At 52.5% G+C, this 27,022-nt stretch overlaps 2 protein-coding genes across 5 annotated transcripts in view; one reads left to right on the top strand and one right to left on the bottom strand.

Annotated features, from left to right (window-relative positions):
- The window catches only part of SLC39A11 (solute carrier family 39 member 11), a 318,218-nt gene that overhangs the window by 9,013 nt on the left and 282,183 nt on the right, over positions 1-27,022 (top strand). The window contains exons 1-2 of one of the 4 annotated variants that reach the window (XM_075014327.1): positions 9,588-9,694; positions 20,985-21,199. The exons of 1 other annotated variant lie outside the window; for it this stretch is intronic. The gene's annotated coding sequence lies outside the window, so the exon portion shown is untranslated. Of the gene's footprint in view, positions 1-9,587; positions 9,695-20,778; positions 20,895-20,984; positions 21,200-27,022 lie in introns of those variants that run through there. 2 more of the 4 variants (XM_075014325.1, XM_075014323.1) reach the window with 2 other exon arrangements.
- SSTR2 (somatostatin receptor 2) lies at positions 7,765-9,894 on the bottom strand. Its single transcript, XM_075014322.1, has one exon. The coding sequence runs from the start codon at positions 9,841-9,843 to the stop codon at positions 8,728-8,730; it is 1,116 nt and encodes a 371-aa protein (XP_074870423.1). The 5' UTR covers positions 9,844-9,894; the 3' UTR covers positions 7,765-8,727.

The raw sequence follows: 27,022 nt of genomic DNA, 5'->3' as shown, positions 1-27,022 counted from the left end.
AGGAAGGGCCCAGAGAACTAGGATAAGTCTTCAGGAACGTGACACTGACCTGGGCAAAGACCCTCTCCAGGCTCAGTCCTGAATTTCTTGTGCCCACCTGGCTGACCAAATGGGAGACCTTGCACTATGACTAACATGGGAAGGTGCATGCAGAGTCTCCTTTATTTTCCAAGGCTTTATCCCGCCAAGTGCCCTTGCGCACCAATGATCAGCACTCAGCACCTTGCAGGACCCAGTTCTTAATCAACACCAAACTCAGCTACTTCAGCACCTCCCCTGCCCCACCCAGTCCTCCTCAGACCAAAACCACCAGACCTCTTACAACACCTTCACCCACAACTGTCCTCACCACTTAACTAGGACAGCATCATCACACAGGGTGCTTCGGGGGGCTTTCAATGCCCCCTGCCTTAGTTTCCTGTACCTGAAACCCCAGGCTCATAAGTGTTACCTCCCTGGCTTGTTCAGGCAGCGCTTAAAAGGGGCAGCGCATCACACCAGGGTTTGGCACTTATGGGCTGAAACACAGTGGGTTGTGCTGCTGCAGGGAGCAGAGTACCAGTGAGGACAGGGAGAGGAGAACAATGCATCCCAGCTCTGCGGATTGCTCTGGTCTGGTCTGTTCTCCATGCTCTGAAACATTTGTGAAGTTCTGACTTGTCTGCACTATTGCTATGGAGACAGGCAGCAATGTTTTGGCTCAAACAATACTCCCACTCCCCTTCAGCTGAGAGAGGGATGCCCAGGCTGGGAAGGCAGAAAGGGGCCACTGATGCAGCTCTGGCTCCAGGGCCTGATCCTGCTGGGAAGCGAACTCACCTGACGCCCAGAGATGTCAAAAAGCCCAGTCCTGGGAGAGGTTCAGAGTGGCTTCCCAGCAGGTCAGCAGCTCAGGTCCTGGAGGAAGGGCCAGTAGATGGATGAGAATGGCCTGGAGGAGTTTCTGTGTTGTGGCTCTAGGAGGGAGGAGCAGGGAGAGGGTCTTTCTCAGTGGCTGTGAACTAATTCTGGAAAAACCAACCACCTTTGCTACTTAAGAGCTCAGACGAAATTACTGCAGAGGTTTCTGCTCGTGTGGAATCAATGACTCTAGCTTCCCTGCTGAACCAGAGTGGATTTGCTAAGCCCAGGGCAAAGGGAGAGGGTCTGTGGCTTTCACTAACATTGATTCCTTACAGCTGTAAGAGCATCAGGGGCCCTGAGTCCAGTGGGTGCTGTACCTACACAGCACAAAGGCCAGGGCTCCACCCTGATGAGCAAAGCCATGCTCCCTTTGCCTGATCATGAATCCTGCAGTGCCCCCAGATCCCTTCTAGGTGGGCTGGGCAGCCCCTGGAGCCCAGGGGGCTGGTGCTGAACACCCACAGTTCCATTCTCCAGTGCTCGGCTGAAGGAGACTCCTGGGGCCAGCTGAGCCTGATGATATCAATTTGCCATGGCCCTGGACCTTGTGCCCGTATTTACCCTGGAACATGGTGGTAGACATCTGTGCTCTCTGCAATGGCAGCATGAGGCACCTTTTAGCATGTACTTACTGCTAGCACTTTGCATTGCCCCAGCACTTGTAAGCTACACCTCTTCCAGTGCTTTGCCAAGCTGGGGAATCGGGTGGGAAAAGGGGACATGCCACAACAGGTTAGTAGGGGAACTGGACCTAGAACCCAGGAGCTCCTGCTCTTTACACTGCCAACATTTGGTTTTAATGCTGGTGGAAGGTGTAAGCCTGGAGAACTATGGAGCTCTCTGCATATGCTCATGCTCGGCACAATACAGACACCAGATTAAGCTGGCTATGAGCTGCCCTGTCTTGCACTAATTGGTCTCCAGCATGTCCTGAGCATTGATAAATCCATGGCCAGGTGGGGTGAGAATCAGGCACTGGATACTGGAAGGCAAAACAGACAAGGATCCATCTAGCCCAGCATCCTGGCTTCTGAAAAGGGCCAGTATCTGATGCTTCAAAGGCAATGAAGAGAACAGGGCAAACTCTGACTGACCATCTAGTAGATGACCATCTAGCCCTAGCTTCTGGCAGTCAGAGCTTTAGGGACACCCACAGTATGGAGTTGCATCCCTGACTACCTTGGCCAACAGCCATTGGTGGATCTATCCACCAAGTGCCTTTGCCTTGCAATGAGGCCAGAAAGAGCTTGACTCTTCTGGCTGCCACTTTAGACTCACTGCCTGTTCAGAGACTGAGCTAGAAGCGGCCGCCTGCATCGCCAGCCCTAGCTCCTGTCAGTGAGTTGGCAAAAAGGCTCAGACTGCCTGCGCCCTCCCTCCCTCTTTGAGATTTGGGGGACGATATTTCCAGTGCTCTCAGTTTCCTTGTTCTGCAATCTGCTCCAAAGCCGTCTGGACAGCTGAAGACTAGTGGCTGGGGGATTTTGGCAAGTTCTTTTCTCCCTTCCCCAATACACTGGTGGCATAATCTTATGAGTGGAAGTGGGGGGTTAGTGGTTAACGAAAATGCTGGAAGTCCAAACTCCTGGGTTCACCTCCCGGTTCTCTGATTGCCTCACAGTATATTCTGTGCAAGTCACTTCCTCTCTTGCCTGATCTGTAACCTGGGGAAAGTAAAAGTCTCTTCATTTGCAGGCGGATGGTGAGGATAAATGAATTCTTGTCGCTAACATGCTTTAAGAGGTGCTGGAGGCATAGGAAGTATCACTGGCTTGATGCTCAGAGGCTGGTCAGGACAGATGCACCAGCCACACGACAAGAGAGGGTTTGTGCTTTCCATCTCTAGCTCTGGCTTGTCATTCCTCCGACTCCAAATCAAGAGGAGTTGGGCACGTGTGCTCTGAGCGTCGTAGGACTGACTGCTTACAGGCTATTTGTCCATATGACAAAACCACCTGAAAGACTGGCACCCCAGCTAATCCGAGAGCGCGTTTGGCCTAGCGCTCCTGAGCAGCACTTCTGCAATAAGAAACCAGCATGTACAGCCACCTATAACAACAAACTGGCACTCACCAGCAATCCCACCGTAACTAAACCCACGTGTACTGCTCAGCATCCCTACAGCAACAAAGCAACACATGCAGCACAGCACTCACACCAATCCTACAATAAACAAAGCACCCAGAGAGTGCAGGGTCAGGCCCATACAGAATAGAAGGAAACCACCATTAGAAAGGATGCCTTTGGTGGTTCTCTCTCGGCTTCCCAATAGCCTTAAGGCTTATTGTGCTCTGCTACTGCAGTCCCAGCTAGGACCAAGAGGAGTTTTAACTAACCTTATTAATGACCCGTGGGAGAAGTCTGCTGTGTGAAATAATACACTCCCTCCCTCATATAACCAAAAGACATGCAAAATCAATACGCCTGCTGTGAAATTAACTGGGGCACTTACTTGGACGTGGCTGGGGTCAGACGAGGCCTTTCTGAACGTATCATGTATCAGGACAAATTCTCTTGGCAATTGAGCATGTGATAAACCTGCAATGGAACTGCCGTCGCCAAATTGCAAGGAGGTGATACTGTGGAATCTTTTTTTCCCAGAAGAATCTGAAGGAGACGAGCTCTCTCCCCAGGCAGCAAACTCCCCCAGGACAGAAAAGGTGTGAGCTCAGGGCTTAGACCGATTAGCGCTATCACAGACTGTATGTGTGTGTGCTGTACCTAGCAGTGCTCACCCAGGCACCTCACTCCAGGCTGCAGCCATCCCTGAGCCCTCCCCACGGATGCTCTCTGGGATGCAGCACTAAGCGGGTTTTATGATCTGCATGAGCAGAAGGAAGATGAGGCTTCTCAGGGATGAGTTATGATCTAAGTCCAGACCATGGGCAGTGCACAGAACCCCTCAGTTCTTCCAGAGATGAATATTTTTGATGGCACTGCGGCTCTTGCTCCAGGGAGAGTCCTGCCTGTGGAGACCGGCAAACAGCACCTGCACCTGCTCAGAAGTGGTTACTGTGCACAGGTGGTCAAGGTGGATTCACAGAAGCCACATCCCTGAGTCCATCCTTACCCACCCATTCCTGCAGCAGGATCGTGTCTCCCTGCTTCACGGTGGGGTCACTGTGCACTGGTGTTTGCTGGTCGTGTGCACATGGCCCTGTCCCTGAGCAAACCCTGTTGGACACAGCATCCTAGGAGGTTCTCAGCCCAAGGGCAGCAGGACATTCTACTGCTCTCCCACCCTAGGAGTTTGGGCCGAGTTGGGTCCTGGATCAGGCCCACACCATTTCATGGACGGTTTCTCTTGATTCTAATGCATCTGAGGAACAAATAGAGCGTCATTAATTCCTCCTCATTAAGGCCTGCTGTTATTTGAATAAGTGGGACCTCAGTCTGGGGCCTGACTTACTTTCAGCACCTCGTGATATCGGCTGCAGCTGTGGGCGTTCAGCCTTCGAAAGCCAGGAGCAAGTGGGGACTCCAGAAAAGTGAGGCACCCCAAATCAGAGGCTTCTTCTGAAAAAGTTGGTCTTAACCAAACAGTTGTTCCCAGCAGCAGAGGCTCAGCCTCCCGGTTTCTACAGCACTAAATAGCCAAGGGTTGTGCTTTTAGACTAAACCTCTGGGCACACCTCCATCCATCTCCTTCTCACCACTCAGAGCAGGTCCACCCCAGCAAGCTTCACTTGTTAAACTCTAAGGTGCAGTCTTAAACCGAAGTGGTGCCAAACAGCTCCGAGTGCACTCCTATTTTGTTTCATAGCAGGAGGCTTATTTTGAAGTAGTCTGAGTCAGCCAGCAGCAGGTGTAGAGTAAATCACCGTAAGTCCCATTTACACTGAAAGAAGCAAGTTCCCATCATTTCTATTGATTTAAAAAAATACTGCTTAGGTCAAAGAAGTGCCATTCCTGCCTGGAGGCAGGAGCCAGTCAGTGGTGCTGTACAATTCAACTTGCTAGGAGGCTCTGGGATAAAACAGCATTCCAGGTTTCTGCAAGTGGCTGTTGCTTTATCAGGAGAGAGACGCTGAAGCAAACCCCTCTCTGTCCCCTCACCGCCACCTTCTTTCCACACAAATAACTCCCATACCACTCACAAAATAGTCAGCACCTCAAACCCAGAGTAGTAAACCTTCACCTAACAGAGGGCTCATGGCGACATCAGGCCTAGCAATCTTGACATGATATTTCATTTTAATGTGACAGGTTTCTCTTGGTTTTAATCCCTGGTGCATCAATAGTATGTTTTATTTTGTTGTCACAAAGCCTTGGTTAATATTTACTTCCTAATAAAAATGACATATTGTGGCATACCGCACGGACAGCCCAGAGATTAAAGGAGGTCCCCACCTGCCACCTGGCTACAACCAAGGTAATGGGCAGCAGGGGGTGAATCTTCTTGGTCTCTGTTCTGTGTTTGGAAAAGACAGGTGGTGGTAGGGAGAGGAAGGAAATTACTTACATATGTGAGCCCCTCCCCCCCGAGCCCTCAATTACAGCCCCTCTGCCCCCAGCAAACGAGGTTGCATATCGGTAACTGAGAGCAGCATTTTGCCCCTAAGCAGCTGTCAAATATAACTGAAAACTCCTCAGAGGGGAACAGCCTGATTCTGGTTCAAAACAAATGAAGCATAGTGATTTGATGCCAGCTGACTGGGCAAAAACTCTGCTTTGCACCAGCGAAGTGTTAGTCTGTGCTAGTTCAAATCCAGGGGCCGGATTCTCTTTGGCCATACCCCTTGAGTAGCTATAAACACCAGTGTCATTGACTACTGTGCTGTCTGAGGAGCTCTGGCTGCCCTGTTGCACTTATTTTGTGTGGCTGTAAATGACCATGACCATGACCAGTGTCAGTGCAAAGAGGAATCAAGCCGGAGCTGGATAGGGAATAAGGATGGTAGCTCTGAATTTCATCTGTGGGTTTAGGAGGAGCGGGCTAGGTGAAGAGGATCAGAGCTGGTCGCAAAAGGAAGTGGGAGAAATCTTGTAGTTGAGGCACAGGACTGGGAGCGGGGAGGCTGCCAGCAGGAGCCTGGGCACAGCCACAGCCAAAATCTTCACAGTACTGCCTCCCAGCTGGGGTGCTTCCACCTTTGGGTGTCCAGCATGGGGCACGTCAGCACCCAGGGAATGAAGTCGGTCCAATGAGAAGCTACATTGGAAAACATTAGCTTTAACTTGTGCAGGTTCACTTGCTTCACCTGTAAAAATGTGTGTGTGTGGATGGGTGGGTGGAAATAACCTCAAGGGGGTCTAATTATTTGTAAGGCTTTCAGATGCTAAGCTGCCAAGTGCTACCAAAATGCTTAGGACCAGCTAGAGAACAAGGTAAGAGCTGGAGGGAGACATGGCTGAGCTTTCTACCCCCAGAACGTGTGATCTATGCACTTCCCCTCTAAACATCTACAGTTGTTGTTGTTCAAGCATCTTTCTCTTGCATGCCACAGCATTGGAGAACAAACATTCAGCGCCTAAGAGGTCTTTCCCATCTTCCCCAAGGCTTTCTCTGACCCCCAAAAGCACCACGTCACAAGAGACCAGATTGAGTTTGCTAGTTATACTGATGCATTTGAAGTCCTGTGGCTGGTTTAAAGGGGAAAAAAACCTGTGGCTTTTTTTTTTTCCCCTCTCCCAATCCCCAGTTTCCCTCATGGCACAGTCATTCCGATGGGGTGGACTGGAGGTGAGGAGAAGATCTGATTAGCCTCACATTTCTTTACAGGTGAACTCAGCAATGATCAGCTTGCACTCCTCACTGATCCAGCAGATGTACTTCCGCCTCTTGCCATAGGAGCTTACCACTGCGCCTCCAGACCCCACCAAGCACTTTACAGCAGCCTGTAACTCAGCTGCCTTCACATGTGCAGAGAAGATATGGTTTGTCTTCTGAAGAGCTACTCCAGATTTACACCCCTCCTAAGAAAATTTGGCCCAGCACTATCACAGTACTCTCCCCCAAGAATCCCAACCCACCACACGCCTCCACTGGGGACTGGATTTTAGAACCAAGCACGCCCCAACCGTACCTGGCATCCGTCAACATTTGAGATTGTCATCAACTGCCCCTTAGGTTCTCACTTGGTGCATTCTTTCGGCAACATCTGCAGCGTCCGAAACATCCATAAAATAAAGTAGCCATCTCAGAATAACCGATGGCTGGTGGCTTGCACATTACAACTTCAGGCATTCTTGCTTGCCAGCTGCCCCCCCCAAGAACATCAACAGAAAACATGCATGGAGAAGTTAACCGTCTCACTGAGCAGTCAAAGAGAGGAATCCAGTGGATTCAAGAGAGCGTTGAAGCGTGTATGTGTTAACACCAAACAAAACACACACATGCCTCTGAAATATTCAGATAGTTGTTTCAGTTACAGCATCACGAATGCTAGAACTGAAAGGCACTCGCAATCTGTGCTTGTTTCTCTGCTGATTTAAATCGGGCAGGTATTGTCCATGTGGAGGATGCTGCCGATAATCTCGAATGCTTCTCAGTCAACACACTCTCTGAAAGTCCCTGTCATATTCCATTACAGGGAAATAGAAAAGCACTGGCTGTGTGACTATGGAAACCCTAACTCATGACTAGCCCATAACTGAATGGGGTCCATGCTGCCCCCTGAGCAGGGCTTATCGTTCATTTCAGGTGGAAGAAGGAAAATTAGACATCTGCGGGGAAGGAGAAAAGCTTTTTTGTGGCAAGTTGATTTAAAGGGGGAGGGGAAGGTGGCTATATTTGAAGTTACTCAGAGTTCTGGGATGTGAGAAGTAGGCCTGGATAGATGGACAGAGTCCATGTTGGTTGGTCAAAGGTGCACAACCAAAGTAACTGCTCACATATATATCACCTCCATGTATCTGACTGCACAGGTGTATAAACACACTGAGATTTTTCCAGGCTGTCAAGAGGCCTCAGTTTCAAGGAGAATTGGGTTCCATATCTCTTAGATCTGAAAAGACTCTTAGGCAGTCTTTACAAATCTAAGACAGATCTATCCAACCTCACACGCTGTCCTGGGACTGGAATATTTTCCTTCAGATGGGATTTCTTTCCTTCTGTTCTATTGCTTTTCCAGGGGCAGGAGGTGGAACTTGTCAATAAATGCAGAGTCTCCTGAAACTAGGGCAGCTTCGGAAGGTGTGTCCTTGACCAATTAAAATGTTACCAGTTGGGTAATAAAACTAACTGTCCTAATGTCTTTGTGCCCTACTGAAGGATTTCACTGTGTGTGCTCTGAGGACAGCTCTCTCCCATTTTCAGCTTATCAGCTGAGCCTCCTGCTTTGCAAAGAAACAGGCGTGAACAGATCTGTCTAAATATTCATGGTCTGTGCTGCAGGGATCATGCTGGTATGCGCAACCAAGTCTAGCAGAAACCAACTGCTGCCCTGTTACACACTTGCAACTCTACTGAACAAGGCTGAATTTGCCGCTTTATGCAGGTGTGGCTAGAGATGCGTGAACGCGTTCTGTATGTTCTAACACACCTCTCAGGGTAACACACCAGTGCAATCAATGCAGTTGCAACACAAATACATTTGGCCTGTGACTGCATGTTACACGTTTAAACATGCACATGTGGGCGTGTCTGGTTTTTTTCATGCATGAAGTTGCATTTGAGCAGCATCTTTCCGAATATGCAAAACCAGACTGCCTTCTGCTGAGCCGCGACACCTGCCACAGCCCCCCACCCCCGCTGCCACATCACCATCCGCTACGACAAGAAAAGACCAACTATTCTTGACCTGACTTGCTATGTGCAACTGCCATACAAAGGAGGAGAGACAAGGAAAGAGGACAGCTGAGAAGGGCAGTCCTGGCAAGCTCTCAGATGCTTGTCTGAAGGTCACCATTTAGCAGGGTCCTTTGAGTTTCTGTGGTCTCATTTAGCCTGGATTTATCCTGCTTGCTATCACTCCTGTCTGCATCATCCATGCCACTGACCTTCACCAGGCAGAGGACGTTTTGAAAGCTCTTCTTGAAGTTGTCGGACAGAAAGGCGTAGAGGATGGGGTTGGCACAGCTGTTGGCGTAGGTGAGGACCACGACAAAGTCAAATATACCCTTGAGAATGGGTGTGGGCACGATGCCGACAGAGGCAGAGTAGACGTTAAATATGTAGAAGGGAAGCCAGCAGAAGATGAAGACTGCCACAACGATAGAGACCATCCTGGTGACTTTCTTCTCTGACTTTTTCCTCTTGGAGGAGCCCACTCGGATCCCAGAGGACTTGACTTTGATAATGATGAACAAGTAGCAAAGGCAGATAATGGTGAGGGGCACCAGAAAGCCCAGAATGAAGGTATATATCATGAACCCTGTGTACCATGCACTGGACTCACCTGGCCAGATGATGGTGCAGCTACTCCTCCCATGATTGTTTTGGACCCCGGCATAAATCATGATGGGCATGATGACCAGAAGGGAAAGGCCCCACACTGCCACGCTGATCATCTTGGCTGTTCGGGGCCTTCTCCATTTGGCGGATTTGATGGGGTGGACCACAGCCAGGTACCTGTCGATGCTCATGACGGTCAAGCAGAAAATGCTGGTGAACTGGTTGATCCCGTCCACTGTCATGATGATCCGGCAGCTGGCTCTGCCAAAAGGCCAGTGGACCAGTGCCAGTTGCATGGCCAGGAACGGCAGCCCCAGCATGAAAAGTTCATCCGCGATGGCCAGGTTCAGGATGTAGATGTTCGTGATGGTCTTCATTTTGGCATAGCGGAAGATGACATAGATGACCAGTGTGTTACCACACAGACCGATGATGCACACCACAAAGTAGATGAAGGTGAGGATGGCATTGCTGGTCAGGTCAAAATGCTGGCCTGTAGCATTTTGGGAGGCGTTGGCCGACATCTCGGTGGAGAAGTTGTTGAACTGGGAGGCTGAGGAGAACCAGAATGCAGTGACGTTGGGCCACTCGTACTCCAAATCCATGGTGCCCTAGCTCTGGTGCCGCTTGCTCGTGAGGCAAATAAAAGTCAGATGCAATCAGTTCTCATCTTTGTTCTGCTCCTTTAAACAGAGGTGTATCTAGAAATCAAACAGAACAAAACAAGAATAAAGAAGCTCCTTTGTTATTGCTTAATCCTTTGGCTTCAAGGCTTAAGACAACTTTGTGCTGAGGGGGGGTTGTAGTCTGGAGGGAGTACTCCCTGGAGACAGTTAATCTTATAACCACCTCCAACATTTTCTCCGTGCTTTCCTCTGAAGCCCGTGTGCTGTTCAGGAGGCTGAGCCAGCCAGACCACTGGTCTCATCCGGCTAAGCATTTCATTCCTTCCTTACTGTTGGTTTTATACCACATGAAATATGACTAGCCAAACCCAGTCCTGGTGAAAGCCCATGGATGGCAGTAGAGTTACCCCAGGAATGACTTTGGCCTGGCAAATCAAATGCTGTCATCACCTGGAAGAGCTCTGAGCCAAACTAAAATGGGCCACCAGTTTTTATGATGGTCAGGAGCTAAGGATCTGCTGCTGCATCCCCTTTGGCTCCCATGTTCAGTATGCTTACGAAAACATACGTGCAGAGGCAAATCTCAATTTTTATACGTACCCCGAACAGCTCTGCCCGTTTTCCAAATGCACTGGCTCTATCCCCCCACCTCGCCCCCTGGTTCCACCAGTGCTCTCCGGCGGTCACTTTGGCACAGCCTGCCTAAAGCTGCCTGCTAGCCAGTCCAGCATGAGCTGGCTGGGCTGGTGTGCTTTTGCTCCAGCATTGCCGGAGTTCAGGCTGCACTGGAGCAATAGAGAAGAGGTGGCTGGATGACTTAACTGGCACCCTCAGGAGGACCAACTGGACTCTTCCGGGGAAGCCCTTCCTTGCTCCTTGTGCTCCAGGCTTCTCCACTGCAGGCCCCCGAGAAGTGGGCTTCTACAGGGGAGAGGGATGAGCGCCCCCCCCCCGGTCTGGGGGCAGGGAGCTTTTCCCAGCCTTGCGCACCGGCTCCGTCATCGCCTTGGGCATGGGATTCGTGGGAGAGGTGGAGGATAAGGACAGGCAGCCGGGGGCACAGCGGGGCAAGAGGCAGGGAGCTGGCAGGGGTGGGGGCGTGAAGCCCTAGTGCCGCTCCGGGCCAGGGCTGCTGCTGAGCCCAGGGGAGGGGGACGCTGTGAGACGCCACTGGGGCGCCAGGAAAGGGGGGGGGGCGCAGAAAGCTCCCAGAGGAGCCCCCCCACTAAGCACGCCTAGCGCCCCCCACCCCCAGCAGATTAAGTGAAGGTCTCCACAAACTCCCCAGCGCCCAGGGGGGTTCTTCCCATGGACCCCTCCCCGAAAGCAGCAACAGCAACCCCCCCCCCCCGCCGGCTCCCTCCGCCAGCCCGCCCGGAGCGGGGCTCCCACCTGTCCCCCCGCAGGCGCCCGCTGCAGGGCGCTTCCCTGGGGCGGGGGTCGCCTGCCCAAGCCCCAGCCCCAACCGCAGCGCTCTTACCTCTTCCGCGCCGGGGAGGCTCCCGCCGCCCGCCAGACCGGCGCCCCCGGCGCGCGGCTCCAGCAGCTGCGAGGCGAACCCCTCTGCTCCCGCCGCCCCTGCCCCGCGCACCGCAGCTGCGTCGCGCGCGGCAGCGCCCCGGCCGCGAGGGGACCAGCCGCTGCCCGCGGGCTCTGGGCTGGGCTGGGCAGGGATGCGAGCAGCCCGCCCCAGCCCCAGCCCCGCCCGGGAAGGGGAGCAGGTGGCGGGCAGGGCGCAGGGGTGGGGAAATCCCTGCGCTCGGCAGGGGGCCCCCCGAGGCAGGGCTGGCACGTGGCTGCCAGAGGGTGATGCCGAGCGGCCACAGCAGCACCGGTGCAGCTTGTGCCCGGGCGCCGCTGCATTCCCGGGAGGAGGCGGGCAGCCCGGAGGGGGAGTTAGTAGAGCTGGACCTGGGGGAGGGGAAACCGAAGGGTTGGCTCCCTCCCTTGGCACGTGTCCTTCATTTGCCTCCGATTCAGACCTCTTTTAAAATCCAGGGGAAACGCGTTTCTCCCTCCCAGAGCCTTGCTGCCCCTGCTACAAGCAGCAACCGAGCTCTGTGCCAGGGCTTAATGTGCATCATTGCCGGGAGCAAATGCCTCCTTGGAGGGCAGAACAATTCAGCTGCTGCTGTGCAGAGGTGGCTGGCTTGGCGGGGTGGAGGGCCAAGGCAGCTGACGGACATGCAGAGCTGCGGGGAGGGGGACGGTAGGCAGTGAGCTCCAGGGACTCCAAAGACAGGAGAAGGAGGGGTGGGGGGGAAAGGCCTGGCTCTCGAGCCATACCCTAGTAGGGATCCCCCTCCCCCTGCAACAGGCAAGCTTGCAAAGGAAGGGAGGTGAGACTGTAGCCAGCACGGGTTGCTTTTCCCATGCGGGCTCCCTTCAAAATGCAGCAGATGCCTTCCATGGGGGCTGTCCATTTATCTAAGCCGGTAGGTCTTCATCTCCCCCTGGTGAGAGCTGATGGGTCTCCCAAGTCCACCACTGTACCGGCTGCATTTCTCAAGTACTTCTGTTCCTAGCAGTCTCCCACAGCACATGCCGTTTATTTGTAGGGTCGGGGAAGATTAAAATGGGCAATTTAGCATAGATTTCACAAAGGAAATTGAAACCAGCAAAACCCTTAGCCCGGTCAATGCCAGGCTGGCATGGAGCAAGGCAGTATGGTTGGATGAAGGCAGCTGTCCTGGCGATGGCACAGAGAGAGGATTGCTACGCAACCTTTGCAAAGTGCTTTGAGATCTCTGCATGACATGCATGAGGTATACACTGCAGAGAGCTATTGATGGGCAGCAGCCTGTCTTTCACCAAGAGTTAGTTACCAAGTAACGCTGACTGGAGCAGCAACAGCAAAAGAGGAGGGGGGAGTAACTTCTGCTTTGGAGAACTTGGCGGTCCCGAAATAATAGCTTTTCCCCCCCGCCTCCTTCGTCATTCGAAGAGATAACCGTTCAGGAAATCAAGAGCATGTTGGACCAAAGATCAACCCTGAGAGGGCTGAAATTCCTATTTCTGTTTTCAAGTTCACATCCCAAAATAGAGCTGAAGACCTGGGATCTTGGTGGGCTGCAAAGGAAAATCATTCCCAGCCTCACGAATCCCCAGGACGATGGAAAAATCCATTCCCTAAAATAAACAGCCTGGAAATAAATCTCCAAAGTAGGCTCATAAAGGAGCGCAGGGTGTCAGGGATCCGAGAGACCAGATGGCGCAGCTGTCAGCATCCTAGTGAGAGGGTTATTTGTACCTTGGTGACTCCTGTGTGTGGCGCTTTACATGCTGTCCTTGATCCAGGCAGCTCTCCATGCGGGAAGCCAAGGCCTCAAGCTGCCGTTTCCTTGTACTTAAGGGAAGGCAAGTTGCACATTGTTGCCTGCCCCAGCCAAGGAAAGAACATTTGCTTTCCATTCGGGATCAGTTTGGTCGACAAGCAGAAGGGCTGGACGCAGGGGCAGGACGCAGGCACTGAGGGTGCCTCATCAGCGCACGCTGCCCTTGCAACCCTCTTTGCCCATGCAGCCCTGTGCTAAATCACGCAGCAACCTTTGCTGCCCTACGGCTGGAGCTCCCGGATGCACTGTCAGTGTCTATCCTGGCCCTGCAACACAGCTGCTCTGCCAGATCCAGGCCTCTCAGGAACAGAGGCTGCCCTGCCCCTGGCTATGATGAGGACAAGCTTGGTGACCTGCCACTGCTGCCTCCTTTGGTGACTTTAGGCAGGGGTGAACCTAGTGCTCCCGCGGGGGGATCAGTAGAATCTTTACCTCCGCACCTGCATTCCCACAAGGATTTAGCTAGCCCTTAGTGCTGCGAGCGCTGGGAGCTAGGACAGTTGGGTGCTGTTCCTGCTTCTGCCGTGTGATCACAACTTTTCCTCTCCGCTGGCTTCCTGTCAGGCACGGAGGAGATTAGGCCAGGTTTATGCTAAAAAAGTGAGGGGGACCTAGCTTTGTCACGCAGAGGGTGGGGGTGAAAAGTCCACGCCCCACCCGCAGAAGAGCTCGGCGTAGCTTGTCTCTCTCACCAGCAGAAGCTAGTCCAGTAACAGCTGTCACCTCGCTTACCTTCTCTCTTGGGGTGCTATGTCGCTTCCCTCTTTAGATCAGTAGGGGCCTGTGTTCCCTGTAAGCTGAGCCCTTAGGTGGCCACCTGGGAGAAGTTCCCAGGCTGCCCAGCTGAGCACCCACAGTCCCCTGCAGCCAGCAGCATGTGTTTTATAGTGGTGGTGCGTATTTGTACGGGCCTTGGTGCACATAAGATTTATTCCATCCATGGATGGAAATACTTAGAGGGAGCAGTGGTAGGGGGCTTTCCATTCCCTTGCCCCCAGTTTGCCCAGCTAACGCATTCCACATGCTCCGACCATTCCAGCTCTATCCCAAAACACTCACTCTATCTCTGTAAGCTCCCCCTGCCCCTAGAGCTGCATGCATGTCCCCGTCCGGGTCCTTCCTCCCGCGACACATTCCACCGTACCAGAGCTCACGTCTACAGGCTGCGTGATTTTCTTAGCTGCAGATTTTCTCCCTTAACGAATGCTTCATTCCACGCCCTGGACCCCAATAGCACTTGCTCCTTCTTTCCCACTCAGTGCAGCACTGTAATTAGATTCCCAGATCTGTGGTCTGGTGGAATACGCGTAGCATTCATGCGTGCGTACAAGTTGACGTGCGTCTAAACCAAACCCCGATCCACAAACCAATCGATTAGCATCTACATGGCTGATTTAAAGAGTATTAGGCTGGCAATGGTGAACCGTACCCAGCAGTGTTCATGGTGAGATGGGAGCTCAAGGGCTTGTAAGCTCTTTTAGATCCTGTTAAGATTTAAGGCCAATTTCTAACTCAGCATAGGAGCAGATCCTATGATTTTGCCCTCCCTTGCAGCCTCTTCCATGCACAGAGTCAAAACCCTGCGTATAGCATTGAAATAATGGATGGATAACGACTTTGGATGTCCCAGAAGGTGAGAGCTGTGAGCAGGGGACATAGTCAGAAGCAGCAAGAGGGGCCGATGTAGTCACCGTGCTGATTTCCCGAGCAGTAAAACCAGTGGGAGAGAAGCATAGGAGGGACTGTCTGAGCAAAGTCAACTGGCCTCTAAAAAACAGAAGTACCCAAAACTTCGAGGCCACTTTGGAACATGTGGCCTGTCGGTCTTTGCCATCATGTGCTCCAATGGCTGGCAGGCAGGCAGGCTGGCTTGACAATAGCTCAGCCAGGATATTACTTAGACAGACTTTTCCACGATGGTTTTCTCCCTTGATGAATTACACTGAGGAAATGACATGCAGTGAAATCCTGGCCCCCTGGGAAAAAAAAATAGGAATTGTTGCCATTGGTTGTGTTAAGACCAATATTTCAGCCTGGCTGGCTGAACTCTTGGATTGGTATGATTGGAAAGGTTAAGGTGATCAGATAGCAAGTGTGAAAAATTGGGACGGAGGTGTGGGGCGAGCAGGGGTGCCTACATAAGACAAAGCCCCAAATATCAAGATAGTCCCTATAAATCGGGACATCAGGGCACCCAAGCTTTCCCACTGTGGGCTTCACTTTGCTTTGTATTGCTTTAGTGTCTTCTGAGGCATAAGCACAACCAGCTTGCAGGGAAGTTGCCAACTGGAAACAGATGGTTTTTCCTTTTATCAGCACCATTAATGCTCTGGATGGAGCAGTTATGCCCCTACATGGGATTCTCCTCTTGTTTTCATATCAGGGGCAGTGAGCTGACTTCACTGTAGCTAGGGCTGTTTTCCTCTGGTGTCAGAGCAGAATAGGGCCCGTTGTGTGTTGCAGACTTGTTGAATTGATGATGGGTTTAATTAACGAGTATCACTCGGCATTAGCCAGCACATTCCATGAGTGTTTATCTCCCTGATTCCCCAAGGGGGGAAGGGGTTTATGGTTTGTGGTTTGGACAAGCATTGCCAGTGCTAGGAAGGGGACTTTATGCTCCTCTCACAATGCATGGCAGTACTGCGTAGGGTTCAAAAAAACAGCTACAATGATACCAGTGTGACAAGGCGGGCTGGGGAGGGAGGAATCTCACATGTTTTATGGGAAACAAGAGCAGAACCGGGGTTCTCTTATGAGATGAAAGCTTAGATCCGCTTGAGTGGACATTGTTCAGCAACAACAAAAAGCAGAAGGGTTATTGCAGAGCGTGCTTGGGACAAAATATCGCTGACATTCTGGGGGGTGCTACTTTTCCTTTCTGCTGTAGCTGTCTCTGGAGCATTGCTGAGCAAAGGATCCAGAGGGTGTCATTAGACTTCAGAGTAAACACCCAATTGAAACACATGAGACAGTTCATACTTTCCTCAGAGCAATTGTTTCTGGTGGTCTGCAGGGCAGGCAGATGGCCTTGCATCGGTTATGTTCAGGGCCCGTTTTAAAGATTGTCTGCGCAGCCATATGAAAAGCAGGTTTAATTCTTTTTTTTAGTGAATGCTTGGATGGTGGAATACAAGGAGCCTCTTCTCCATTCCTCTCTCGAATCCAAAATTTTGAAACGATAAATACAGTAAACACAGCACAGCGGTGAGGTCAGCCCTAAACTCTAGCAGCAGCCAGGTGTGTTTTCTTTCCTCCGTGCTTCAAATGTCCAACCTGTCCCTCACCCGGAGTTCTTAAGCCTCCAGCTATCCCTAACAAGGTGCCATGTTCTTCCAGAGCCGTGCTTTCCCTTTTCCGTCAGTTCCCCTTCCCGCCATTCCTGCCTGCCAACTCCAGCTTCAGATGGTATAGGAATGGTTTGCTCCTGACCACCCAGCTGGGCCATTTGCGTCTCTCCGTTTCAACCTGGAAGCATTTTAATTGTTATCTTCTATAGAATTGTCCAGTGCGTGCCACCACATTGTGTCAAAAGCAGGCAACAGTCTCCCTTGGAAGAATGTGGGAGATCATACGCCCCCCCCCACCCCCCGCAGCATTGGCTGAGAATTAATTACACACACATGCTGAGGGGGTAAATCGTGACCCAGAGGTGCAGAGTGGTGAAATTAACTAATAGAATATGCTCACTGGGAACAGAATAGAAGAGCCTGGTGGCTCTGTATGGAAGTCCCTCTGCAGGCAGGGTGCTTCTCAGCCAGGCCCGCTGCTCCCCTTCTGCCTTGACTAGAGGGTCTGGTGGTCGCTTCTGCAGGCGCTTGCTGCTCTCTCCCTTGTTAATTATTGACAGCAGAAACGCTGGGTCATGGCTCTGAGATACTTGTTTGTGCTGGAGGAATTGATCCACCGGGACTGAAAGCTTTCCCTTTTCCCTCCCACACTGTGTCCCGTGCCAGGGCCTGGCCAGGCTGGAGCCTATAACTTGGCGCAGTGGGTAAAATGGACAAGAGAGACAAGTCATTGGATCAGATTGCGTCCCTGATGGCATGAAGAAGCTTTCTCACCTGTCATTCTCAGTCCTGTACTCTCAACAAGGCCAGCGAGCCGAGAGCCAATGGGCTGAGCTGTTCAGGCTCCCAGGCACCATGGAAGATCTGGCCTCTGACATGAACCCAAGCAAAACGCTTGGATGTCAATGATGTGATGCTGATTTGTGCCCTCAGAGAATCTGGCCTGTAATTGCACCGTGCCTCAGTCTCCCAGTAAAAGGGAGCTAGTAAGCATCCCGTGGTCTATCTTCTCCATTTAGACCAAAGCTCTTTGAAGTAGGGACTGTTTTATGTACAGCACCTAGCACAACAGCTCTTGAGCTTGGCCAAGGCCTCTAGGTACTACTGTAATTCACACAATAGTCCTCCCAGTGGACAAAGGCAGGGGTGAGCAAACCTTTTATGTCGGGCCCCACTTTAAATTCTGGCAATTAACAGGGCCTCCCTGTAACCTGTCTGATGTAATTCAAACCAATGGAACGTTCTGATAGGTTCATATGAAAAAAACCCAACCTTTCGGCACATGTAGGAAAATAAGCGTGTCGAATGTAAAAACTTTATTAATCAGTACAGGCATATGAATAAACGGACATAAAAATAGTAACATTTCAACATTTTTGATGGGATGCATGAGCCTGAGACCCAGCAGCCAATCACACTGCTCTTCCCCTTTTGAAATGTCACTCCCCACCCGCGAGGGAGCCTGCCCCCTCACTTTACTCACCCCTGGAGGGAGGCGGTTTGAGCAACTGAGGCTGCGTCTACACGTGCACGCTACTTCGAAGTAGCGGCAGTAACTTCGAAATAGCGCCCGTCACGTCTACACGTGTTGGGCGCTATTTCGAAGTTGAAATCGACGTTAGGCGGCGAGACGTCGAAGTCGCTAACCCCATGAGCGGATGGGAATAGCGCCCTACTTCGACGTTCAACATCGAAGTAGGGACGTGTAGACGATCCGCGTCCCGCAACATCGAAATAGCGGGGTCCTCCATGGTGGCCATCAGCTGGGGGGTTGAGAGATACTCTCTCTCCAGCCCTTGCGGGGCTCTGTGGTCACCGTGGGCAGCAGCCCTTAGCCCAGGGCTTCTGGCTGCTGCTGCTGCAGCTGGGGGTCCGTGCTGCATATACAGGGTCTGCAACTAGTTGTTGGCTCTGTGTATCTTGCACTGTTTAATGAAAGTGTGTCTGGGAGGGGCCCTTTAAGGGAGCGACTTGCTGTTGAGTCCGCCCCGTGACCCTGTCTGCAGCTGTGCCTGGCTCCCTTATTTCGATGTGTGCTACTTTGGCGTGTAGACGTTCCCTCGCTGTGCCTATTTCGATGTTGGGCTGAGCAACGTCGAAGTTGAACATCGACGTTGCCAGCCCTGGAGGACGTGTAGATGTTATTCATCGAAATAGCCTATTTCGATGTCGCAACATCGAAATAAGCTATTTCGAAGTTGGGTGCACGTGTAGACGTAGCCTGAGAGAGCAGGGCTCTGCCTTTGGAACCAACGTGTCAAGGATAGTTAAATACCCCACAGCCTATATGTCCCGGTGCGACAGAGCACTCATATCTGAAATAGGAACAGGGGCGCTGGGTCGTTTGTGTTTCACTATTAGAACTCCAGTTTTCAAATCACAACCAGACACGTTTCTGGTGTCGTAGAAGCTTGGATCCTTTGCCGACAGAGAGATTCAGGTGCCACCCAGCTGATTAGCAGAGTACCCCCAACCATTAGCATGTGTTTCTATTGGTGGTACACCTCCACTCGTGCCTGGGTGTACATCACAAAATTTATTCTGTCCATGGAGGGAAAAATTAGAGGGAATGTTGCAGTGACCAAGGCTTTATAGACACTGACTTCCCAGTTTTTAACTGTCTTCTTCCAGTATGATAAGAGTGTTTCAGAGGAACACGGGAGCCCTTCTGAACACTCTCTCTTGCCCAACTGGATCACTCAGCTGGCCCTGTCATGCTAGCAGCATTCTCGCATTGATAAGGCCATTGCTGATAATGATGACTGTATCATTTCATCTCTTGCGAATGCCTAGCGCGCGCTGCCCTCTCTGTCTCTCCTAACCGTATTGCTGTCTGCACATCCGCCTCCTCTCTGTCTATAGCTCAGACGCAGACCTGCTTTGGCTTCCGCTGCAAACTGGAGTTCCCTTTAATAATATTCCCCTGCTTTAGTTCAATTTGGAAAACAACTGTGTTTGCCACGTGACTCCAGTTAGGCAATTAGGCCACTGATTGGGATAGGAACAACGTTGCATTTGCTCCTCAGCCTCACAAACAAGCTTGGTTCATTACCGTAGGACCCCAAACACGGCAGAATCCATTCATTATTGAGCCTGTAACATGAAAACAGAGCAGTCACTTAAATGAGTTCTCTGAACATATCTTCTTTTATGGCCAGGTTCTGACCTCAGGGACTCAGGGATCTGTCTGGAGCAGCCACGGCGATCGATCGTGCTAGGATTGCTGCGGATTTACACCAGTGCACATGAGCTCAGAATTTGGCTCTTTGTTTGGCCATAAAGTCCAAGCCAAATAAAAATGGGGTGGAAGAGCTCACCATTGAGCCACCGAGGCCTGAAATGTAACAAATGAGCCCTTGGGCTGTTACAGTTTTCCGTGCCAGGAAGGAGGGACTGTTATGCTAATCTAAATCAGAGCTATTGTTAAACTCAGGACAGGGCCCTAGCCTGCCTATTAGAAGTTGGATTTTTCAGTTTTAATCCTCCCCACACAATTAGGGAGCACGTGGTTGGGTTTCTTTTTTGTGAAGTGTTGGTTAGAGCCGGACACAGCACAGAGCCAGGGGTTTGAAACACCCCCCGCCGCAACAGCCACTCCATCTCTCTGCTGACCCTTCTCCCACCCTCACCACAGCACACACACTGCCTTTTGAGTCCTGGGTTCGCCACCTAGCTACACTACTTCTCAATCCCAACCCCACTGTCCCCCTTCTGGGGCATTCCTGGTACCCCAGCTGCGAATGGGATTGCGTTTCACCACAAGCCTTTCACTTCCAAAGCCTGGAGAGAAACACCACTGTACTTCACTGATCCGGAGTAAGGGGCAACGACACAGCTGGGTGCGGGGAGCAGCGTTCCCTGTAAGCTGAGCGCTTGGGCGGCTGCCCAGGAGAGAGTCAAATGCCACCCAGCTGACTAGCAGTGCACCCACGGTGCCCACAGCCAGCAGCGTGTGTTGCACATCCACTCATGCCTTGGTGCACACAACAACATTTATTCTGCACACAGATGGAAAATATTAGGGGAGCATTGCACTCCCATGCTCTCCGGACAGCTAGGCCTTTTCTACATGCGAAAATGGTGCAGGGTTAAGGCCTTGTCTGTACTGCTGGGAACGTACGTGACTTAGCGTAATTCATTAAGGAAGTGGCATACCATAACAGGGCATGCTGAATACACAGCCCTGTGCTGATCTGGGTCGGTTTTGGATTGATTTGGTTAAATGGGTGCTCCCAGCACCGGGAAACCAACCATTGGCCTCTGTCCTTTTCTCAGTGCTTGCAGGGGAGGCACTGTCTCTGCACCCCTGCTTACTCTGCGGTGTTTCCCTGCACAGCTGTTACCATGCAGCCCAGGCAGCACCGTGTTCTGTGCACTCACCAAATGAAGGCACAGCGGCTATTTGGTGAGTTAGGCTCCATGGGGTTGGGGGGGTCCCTGGCAATGCTCTGCAAACTCCGCGATGATGATACCTGCTTCTCCCACCCCCTTGCAGCTGCCGTGGCTCTGGATCGCCCAGCTGTTCTGCCGGCCCCTCCGAGAGTTCCTACGCCGTCTTGCATCAATAGCCTCTGCTTGAAAGCAGCAACTTCTGCTCACCAGCCTCCAACTTGCAATGTGAGAGCGTTCTTCCCCTCTGACCTCCTCTCCCCCCGGCCCAGGTGGTTACACAGGCTGCAGCTCTTTGCCTGGGCTGAGCTCACGCACCAGGTATGTACCTGGGGGCTGGCTGTGTTTCTTGCATTGGCACGTCAGTGATTGCTGCATTATAACCGTCTTCTGCCCTGATCTTTGAGGTTTGCAAACAAGGCTCAGAGATGATTCTTGAGGACAAAGTAACCCTGGGGAAAGATGCCAGCCTCTTCGCCAAGTGCCTGACCCTGTGTACCTGGTACTCGGGCAGAATGCCCGGGGTTGCCGGTGGAACTGGAAGGAGTGCGACATGCAGGGCTGGGCCCCAAACAGGCTGGTGACATAGGGCAGCAGCTTCGCCTTCTCTCCAGTTAACGAGGGTTGAGCTTAACCCTCAGCTGCCCGAATGCATTGTGCCACCGCTGTCCCAGAACTGCCTACGTTCTGCCTGCCCCTGGAGGGCTGGGGCTGTGGTGCGGCTGCCTGGGTCGCCAAACACCAGGTGCTGTGGCTGGCAGGAAAGGGTGGGGTGATGACACCTCCTGGGAAGGGAGCTGGAGATGGTCAGGGGATGGGGACAGTAACCTGGGGCTGGGCTTCACTCCAGGAGGGGCGCGTGGAAGGGGTGAGTCCTTGTGGTGGAAGAGACAGAGCTGGGACCTGCTGGGTCTTTACCCACTACCCTTGACTGTGAGTTAAATAGGGGTCTCCCCTCCTGTTGCCTTGTGTCTGCTACATCTCCGCCGTTGGTCTGAGAGTCTTCTCCTGCTGGAGCTTGCTGCTGGACATCCTGCTCAGGCCGCTCGTTTTCTCCCTCTGCTCTTATCTGACTGTAATTAGATTATTAATCTCCGCCAGGCACTGTGAGACAGGGCTGGCATGAAAAATGCTGCAGAAATTAGGCATGAGTCATAATTATAGAGCAATGGCTCTACCAAAGCTGCCACAAAGAATCATTAGCCTGAGCCTTTTGCTGTTGAGAGTGCAAAGGAAGAGGCTATCCCAGGATCCGGCTGTGCTCAGAGCTGGCCTGAGTGTGGGTTACCTGCCGTGCAAGGTGGTCTGACCGCTCTCCTGCTTGGTTGGCTGGCAGTCTGACGGTGCTGTCTTGTATCTACAACCCGCATTCCTGATCACTCAGGAGCCACCTGTCACCAGGAAAGAGAGCCCCATGGCAAGTCGTCCCTGTGAGCTGCACACTTGTGCAATCGCTAGGGAGAGATTCAGATGTTGACCACTGCTTAGCAGAGCTCCCACAGCGAGGCTTGTGTTTCTACTGGTGGTGCACATCCACACCCGCCTCAGTGCACGTAAGAAAATTCATTCTGCACATGGATGGAAAAATCCACAGCTGGATGGAAAATACGAGCAGAAACATTGACTGTAACCCCAAGAAGCTACAGGCTAGGTATACCTCGCCTCCGTGTGCCAGAAGCTGGAAATGGGTGACCGGAGAGGGCTCACTTGGTGATTTCCTGTTCTGTTTATTCCCTCTGGGATGCCTAGTCTTGGCCACTGTCAGAAAACAGGGTACTGGGCTTAGATGGACCTTTGGTCTGACCCAGCGTGGCCGTTCTTATGCTGTCTGTGGACCTTGAGTGCCATAGGAGTTTATATGGCTTGTGCAGCTGACTGTCTGCAAACTGTACTCAGAACCCTGTGCATCTCCAGCCCCTTCCATCTGAGGGTCTGCAAGCACCACACAGCCTGGAAAGTAGGTGAGTCTCTGTGGAGGGTGAGATGCAAATGCATTACCAAGGTCTCACCAGTGTAAGTATCAGAACGGGCAAGAGCACCCTGGTCTGCTGAGACCCAGTCCCGTCTCGTAGCTACAAAACCACCCTGCTTTATAGGAGACCAGGGGGCTTAACGGGATGGTGCTGTGAATTGCCTGGCAGAAGGCCTGGGTGTGATGTCATAGAATCATAGAACTGGAAGGAAGCTCGAGAGGTCATCAAATCCAGTCCCTGCTCTCGTGGCAGGACCAAGCACCATTTAGATCATCCCTGACAGTTCTTTAATATCTCCAACAATGGAGATTCCACAAACTCCCTAGGAAATTTATCCCAGTGTTTAACCACCCTGGCAGTTTGGAAGTTTTTCCTAATGTCCAACGTAAACTCCCTTGCTGCAATTTAAGCCCATTGCTCCTTGTCCTGTCCTCAAAAGCCAAGAACAACAGTTTTCTCCCTTCTCCCGGTAATACCATTTTATGTACTTGAAAACTGTTATCACGTTCCCTCTCAGTCTCCTCTTTGTCTCCTTTCCCAGGTTAAAGAAACCCGGTTTTTTCAGTCTGCCTTCAGAGGGCATGTTTTCTAGACCCGAAATGTTTTTTTGTTGCTCTTCCCTGGAGTTTTTCCAGTTTGTGGCCTGCCCCTCTGAGGGCTTCAGGAGGTGGAGGAAGGGGGCTGCCTAGAGGGAGGGGGTATTTGGAATGGAGAAGGCATCTGGCACCATCATCTGTGACTGCTGGCTGGTTCTAGGAAGCCAACAACTAAAGGGTTAAGAAGTTCTGGTGCAGAGTACCTGGCTGAAGTGGCTGCATGTGTCAGTTGCATTCCCTCTGGCTACAAGAGCCCAGGGTTGGCCAGCTGCCCATCACCAGGGCTGGTGAAGGGGGGAGAAGTGTGACTTGTGGAGACAGGCCTGGGGGGTGGAGAAGGAGCTGGGGAAGGGAGGAAGGTGGGTGACCTAGAGGTGTGTGCAGAGCAGATGCGGGGAAGTAGCCCTTGTAACTTACAGATGTTCAAGGAGGTTTGGGGAGAAAAATATCCAACAAGGACTTTTGTCCAGCCAGAGAATCCCAGCAGCAGGAAGAGACAGATTCTAGTCTTGTTTACACTGGTGTGATTCTGCAGTGGCTCCCTCTCAGTTAGGGGGCTGGGTCCATCAGTTCATTATTGACAGAAACCTGGCACATCTCCGTTGTAGTTAATGAGCTAGATTCTTCTCTCAGTTACTGGTATAATGTGGGAGGGGGACTCCACTATAATCCAGTTACTCTGGTTTCCGCCCCCCCATGCCAGTGAGCCCCTGTTCTGGCCTAGCTGCCCCACACCTCTTGAGCACATGACACCTAAAAATGCAGCAGGCACGTTTGACTCACCCTCCCCCACCACGGTTGCAACACTGCTGACCTGAACGGTGACCCCTGCCAGGCCCCAACAGGCAGGCTGCCAGACTTCAATGCCTGTCTCTGTGAGGGATAAGGGAGCAAGAACTGAGCCAGGCCAGGTATTCCTATGCCCCAGGCAGGTATGGAGGGAGTGGAGAGGTCAGGTCTTCTTATCTGCACAGCCATCTCATCTCTCTGTCAGCTGGTAGGTACCTCTTCCAGCTGGCATGTTAGAGGAGCTAATGAAGGGTGCAGGCACTTTATGGGGGGAAATTGATTAAACGATAAATCATGGAGCCTTCAAATGGCTTTGACTAGAGTCTCTCCTGATTAGTGCAGGTGGCAATCAGGAACAGAACTGGTTCTGTACAAGGATGGCCCATTTTCTCTCAGACCCACTCCTACCTGCTGATCTGGGTTACTTGCATTGAAAGTCATGAATCTTGCTGGTGCAGACATTAACTACAGGTTGGACCTCCCTGGTCCTGCACCTTGGGGACCAGATGGGTCAAGAAGGCGGGAATTTGTTGGACGGCCAGTGGTCTCCTGCTGCTTGCTCCTCAGCATTCTGGCCCTGGCTGCTGGCCCCTGGGGCGGCTGTAGCAGGGCTGGGAGCCAAGCCGATGCTTCCCGGCAGCAGCTCACCCTCTCCATGGCTACGCAGCTCCCTGGCTGTGGCTCCACCACTGCTTCCCAGCCTCAGCAGCAGCAGCTCGCCTACTGCTGCCAGGCCACTGTTCCCAGCCATGGCTCCTCAGCCCCCCACTCTGGCTGCTGAGTTCTCTGGTCCAGCAACATCCGTGTACCATGCCAGACCACTGATGTCACTGAGAGTACTGGATTTCAGAGGTGCAACCTGCAGTGAATCTCCACTCCTGCCTAGAGCCACTGGGAAGGGAAGGCCAGGTCTAGACAAGGGCGGGGGTCTTGCCTGCTTTGGTTGCCCTTGTGTGATACTGTGTCCTATTGGCTTGTGAGAGGGGTGCGGCAAGGGACTGAGAGATGAAATGGATCGGGGCTGAGTTCCTGTTGTCAAGAAGCCTAGAACTAGCTGTGTGCATGTGTGTGCGCGTGTGTGTGCATTTGTACCAGGAAGGAGCCTCTCTAGTCACAGAAAATGAACAAAATTTGGGCATCATATGATCTCTATTACGGTAGCACCTGGGCGCCCCGTGCTCGGAGGAGGTCCTCCTGGTGCCTGGTGCTGTACAAACACAGCAGGAAGAGAGGCTCTGTGCCCCAATGAGCTTGCAGAGCTCGTACTGGGGGGTGGGGCTCGGTGAACTCCAATGCAAGCAGCAGCATCAGAGATTGGAAGACCTGTCAGAAGAAAGTTGGATGCAGAGTGCTGCCGCGCCAGTAGACCATGGGCTGTGTTTTCTGTGGCTGCCTTTCCTCCCATCTGCCCCGAGGGAGCTCCTTGGTAGGTCTCCAGTCTGGGGACAGGGGGTATGTGTCCCTGGAGTCGGGGGCTGCTAACAGGCATTTTCTGATGGTCACTCATGCGCATGAGGTGACCTGCCACCTGGGGAACCTGCCAACGCTTCTGTCTCATAGGTTGCTCAGACTTGCATGCTGGAGTTGTCTCTACAGCCATCCAAGGGGCTGTGCCATAAAGCGAACGCACAACCTCCCTCCTGCTGTGTGCCTGTTGGTCAGCAATACCTGGAGGAGTCCCGTGGGCTCCTCTGGTCCGAGCCAGGCTGCATCCAAGCACCTTCCAGGCAGGAAAGCTGAGCTCCACTCTTCCCAGTGCGGCCAGCGGGTGGCAGCTCTTGAGCTCACCTGGTGCAGCTGCAGCCTGGTGTAGACCCAGGCTGAGCATCAGCCAGGGACCTGGAGAACCCATTCCCCTAGTCTTCCTTGAGAGCCACAGTACCAAGTGGGCCTCATTACACGGTGGCCTCATTAACACCTCCAGCAGTTCCGGGAGCAGTGAGAGGTGGCTCTGGCAGCCAGGGCTGAGGCTCCACAGTGACTCAGATGCCTGGCTGCTTTGTCACAGGTCAAAGTCCTCTCCTCTGCAGGCTGCTTGGCCAGTCTGCCAGCAAGGGAGGTGCAGCAGTTGGGGCATCCCGGAGGATAGCTCCATCAGTTACCACCGGTCCCGTGCGCCGGGTGTCCCTAGTCTCTGAGCGCTGACTGCAGGAGCTGGGCAATGAGATGGATCACTCAATGGTTGTCCTGTTCTCTTCATTCCCTCTGAAGCACCAAGCTTTGGCCACTGTACGAGAACAGCACACTGGACTGGCTGGACCATTGGCCTGATCCAGTACGGCCCTTCTCTTGTCAGGCTGGGGAGCAGAGGCACAGCTATGCCGCAGGTCCATTGGTGGCAGCTGGCTGCGTTACACGGGGGATAATTTAACAAGCCCCTTCTTCCTTCCCCTGCGTGGCAGAGAACTCCAGCCTTGTCATACAGCCGTGGGTGGACAGACTGAGACGCAGCGGCCGTTGTAGTGTTACTCAGGACCGAAACAGGGCCCAACCCCCCGATTCCTGATTTCCAGCCTCCTGCTGTGCTGCTCATACCACACTCTTTCCCGCTGCAGATGGGATCAGTTCCTTGCTTCAGGGCGGGGTGACGCTGACGTGCTACGTCTGCTCGTGTTTGGTGCGTCAGGCCCTGTGCAGACGAGATTCCTCCCTTGAGCATGGACGGCCCCAGAAGGAAGAACGTGTGTATGGGCCAGCAGATCAGCGTTGTAGTAACAGCTAGCACTGATGGGGAGCCCTCCATCTGCTGATCTCAAGGTGCTATGCAAAGCAGGCCAATGTCATCA

The sequence above is a fragment of the Carettochelys insculpta genome, chromosome 20 (assembly GCF_033958435.1).
Source record: "Carettochelys insculpta isolate YL-2023 chromosome 20, ASM3395843v1, whole genome shotgun sequence".
Classification (NCBI taxonomy): Eukaryota; Metazoa; Chordata; order Testudines; family Carettochelyidae; genus Carettochelys; species Carettochelys insculpta.
Note: the sequence above shows the minus strand (reverse complement) of the source record. Positions and strands in the feature narration are given on the sequence as shown.

Coding starts and splice junctions, on each gene's coding strand:
- SSTR2 (XM_075014322.1), bottom strand. CDS start 9,843: ATGGATTTGGAGTACGAGTGGCCCAACGTCACTGCATTCTGGTTCTCC.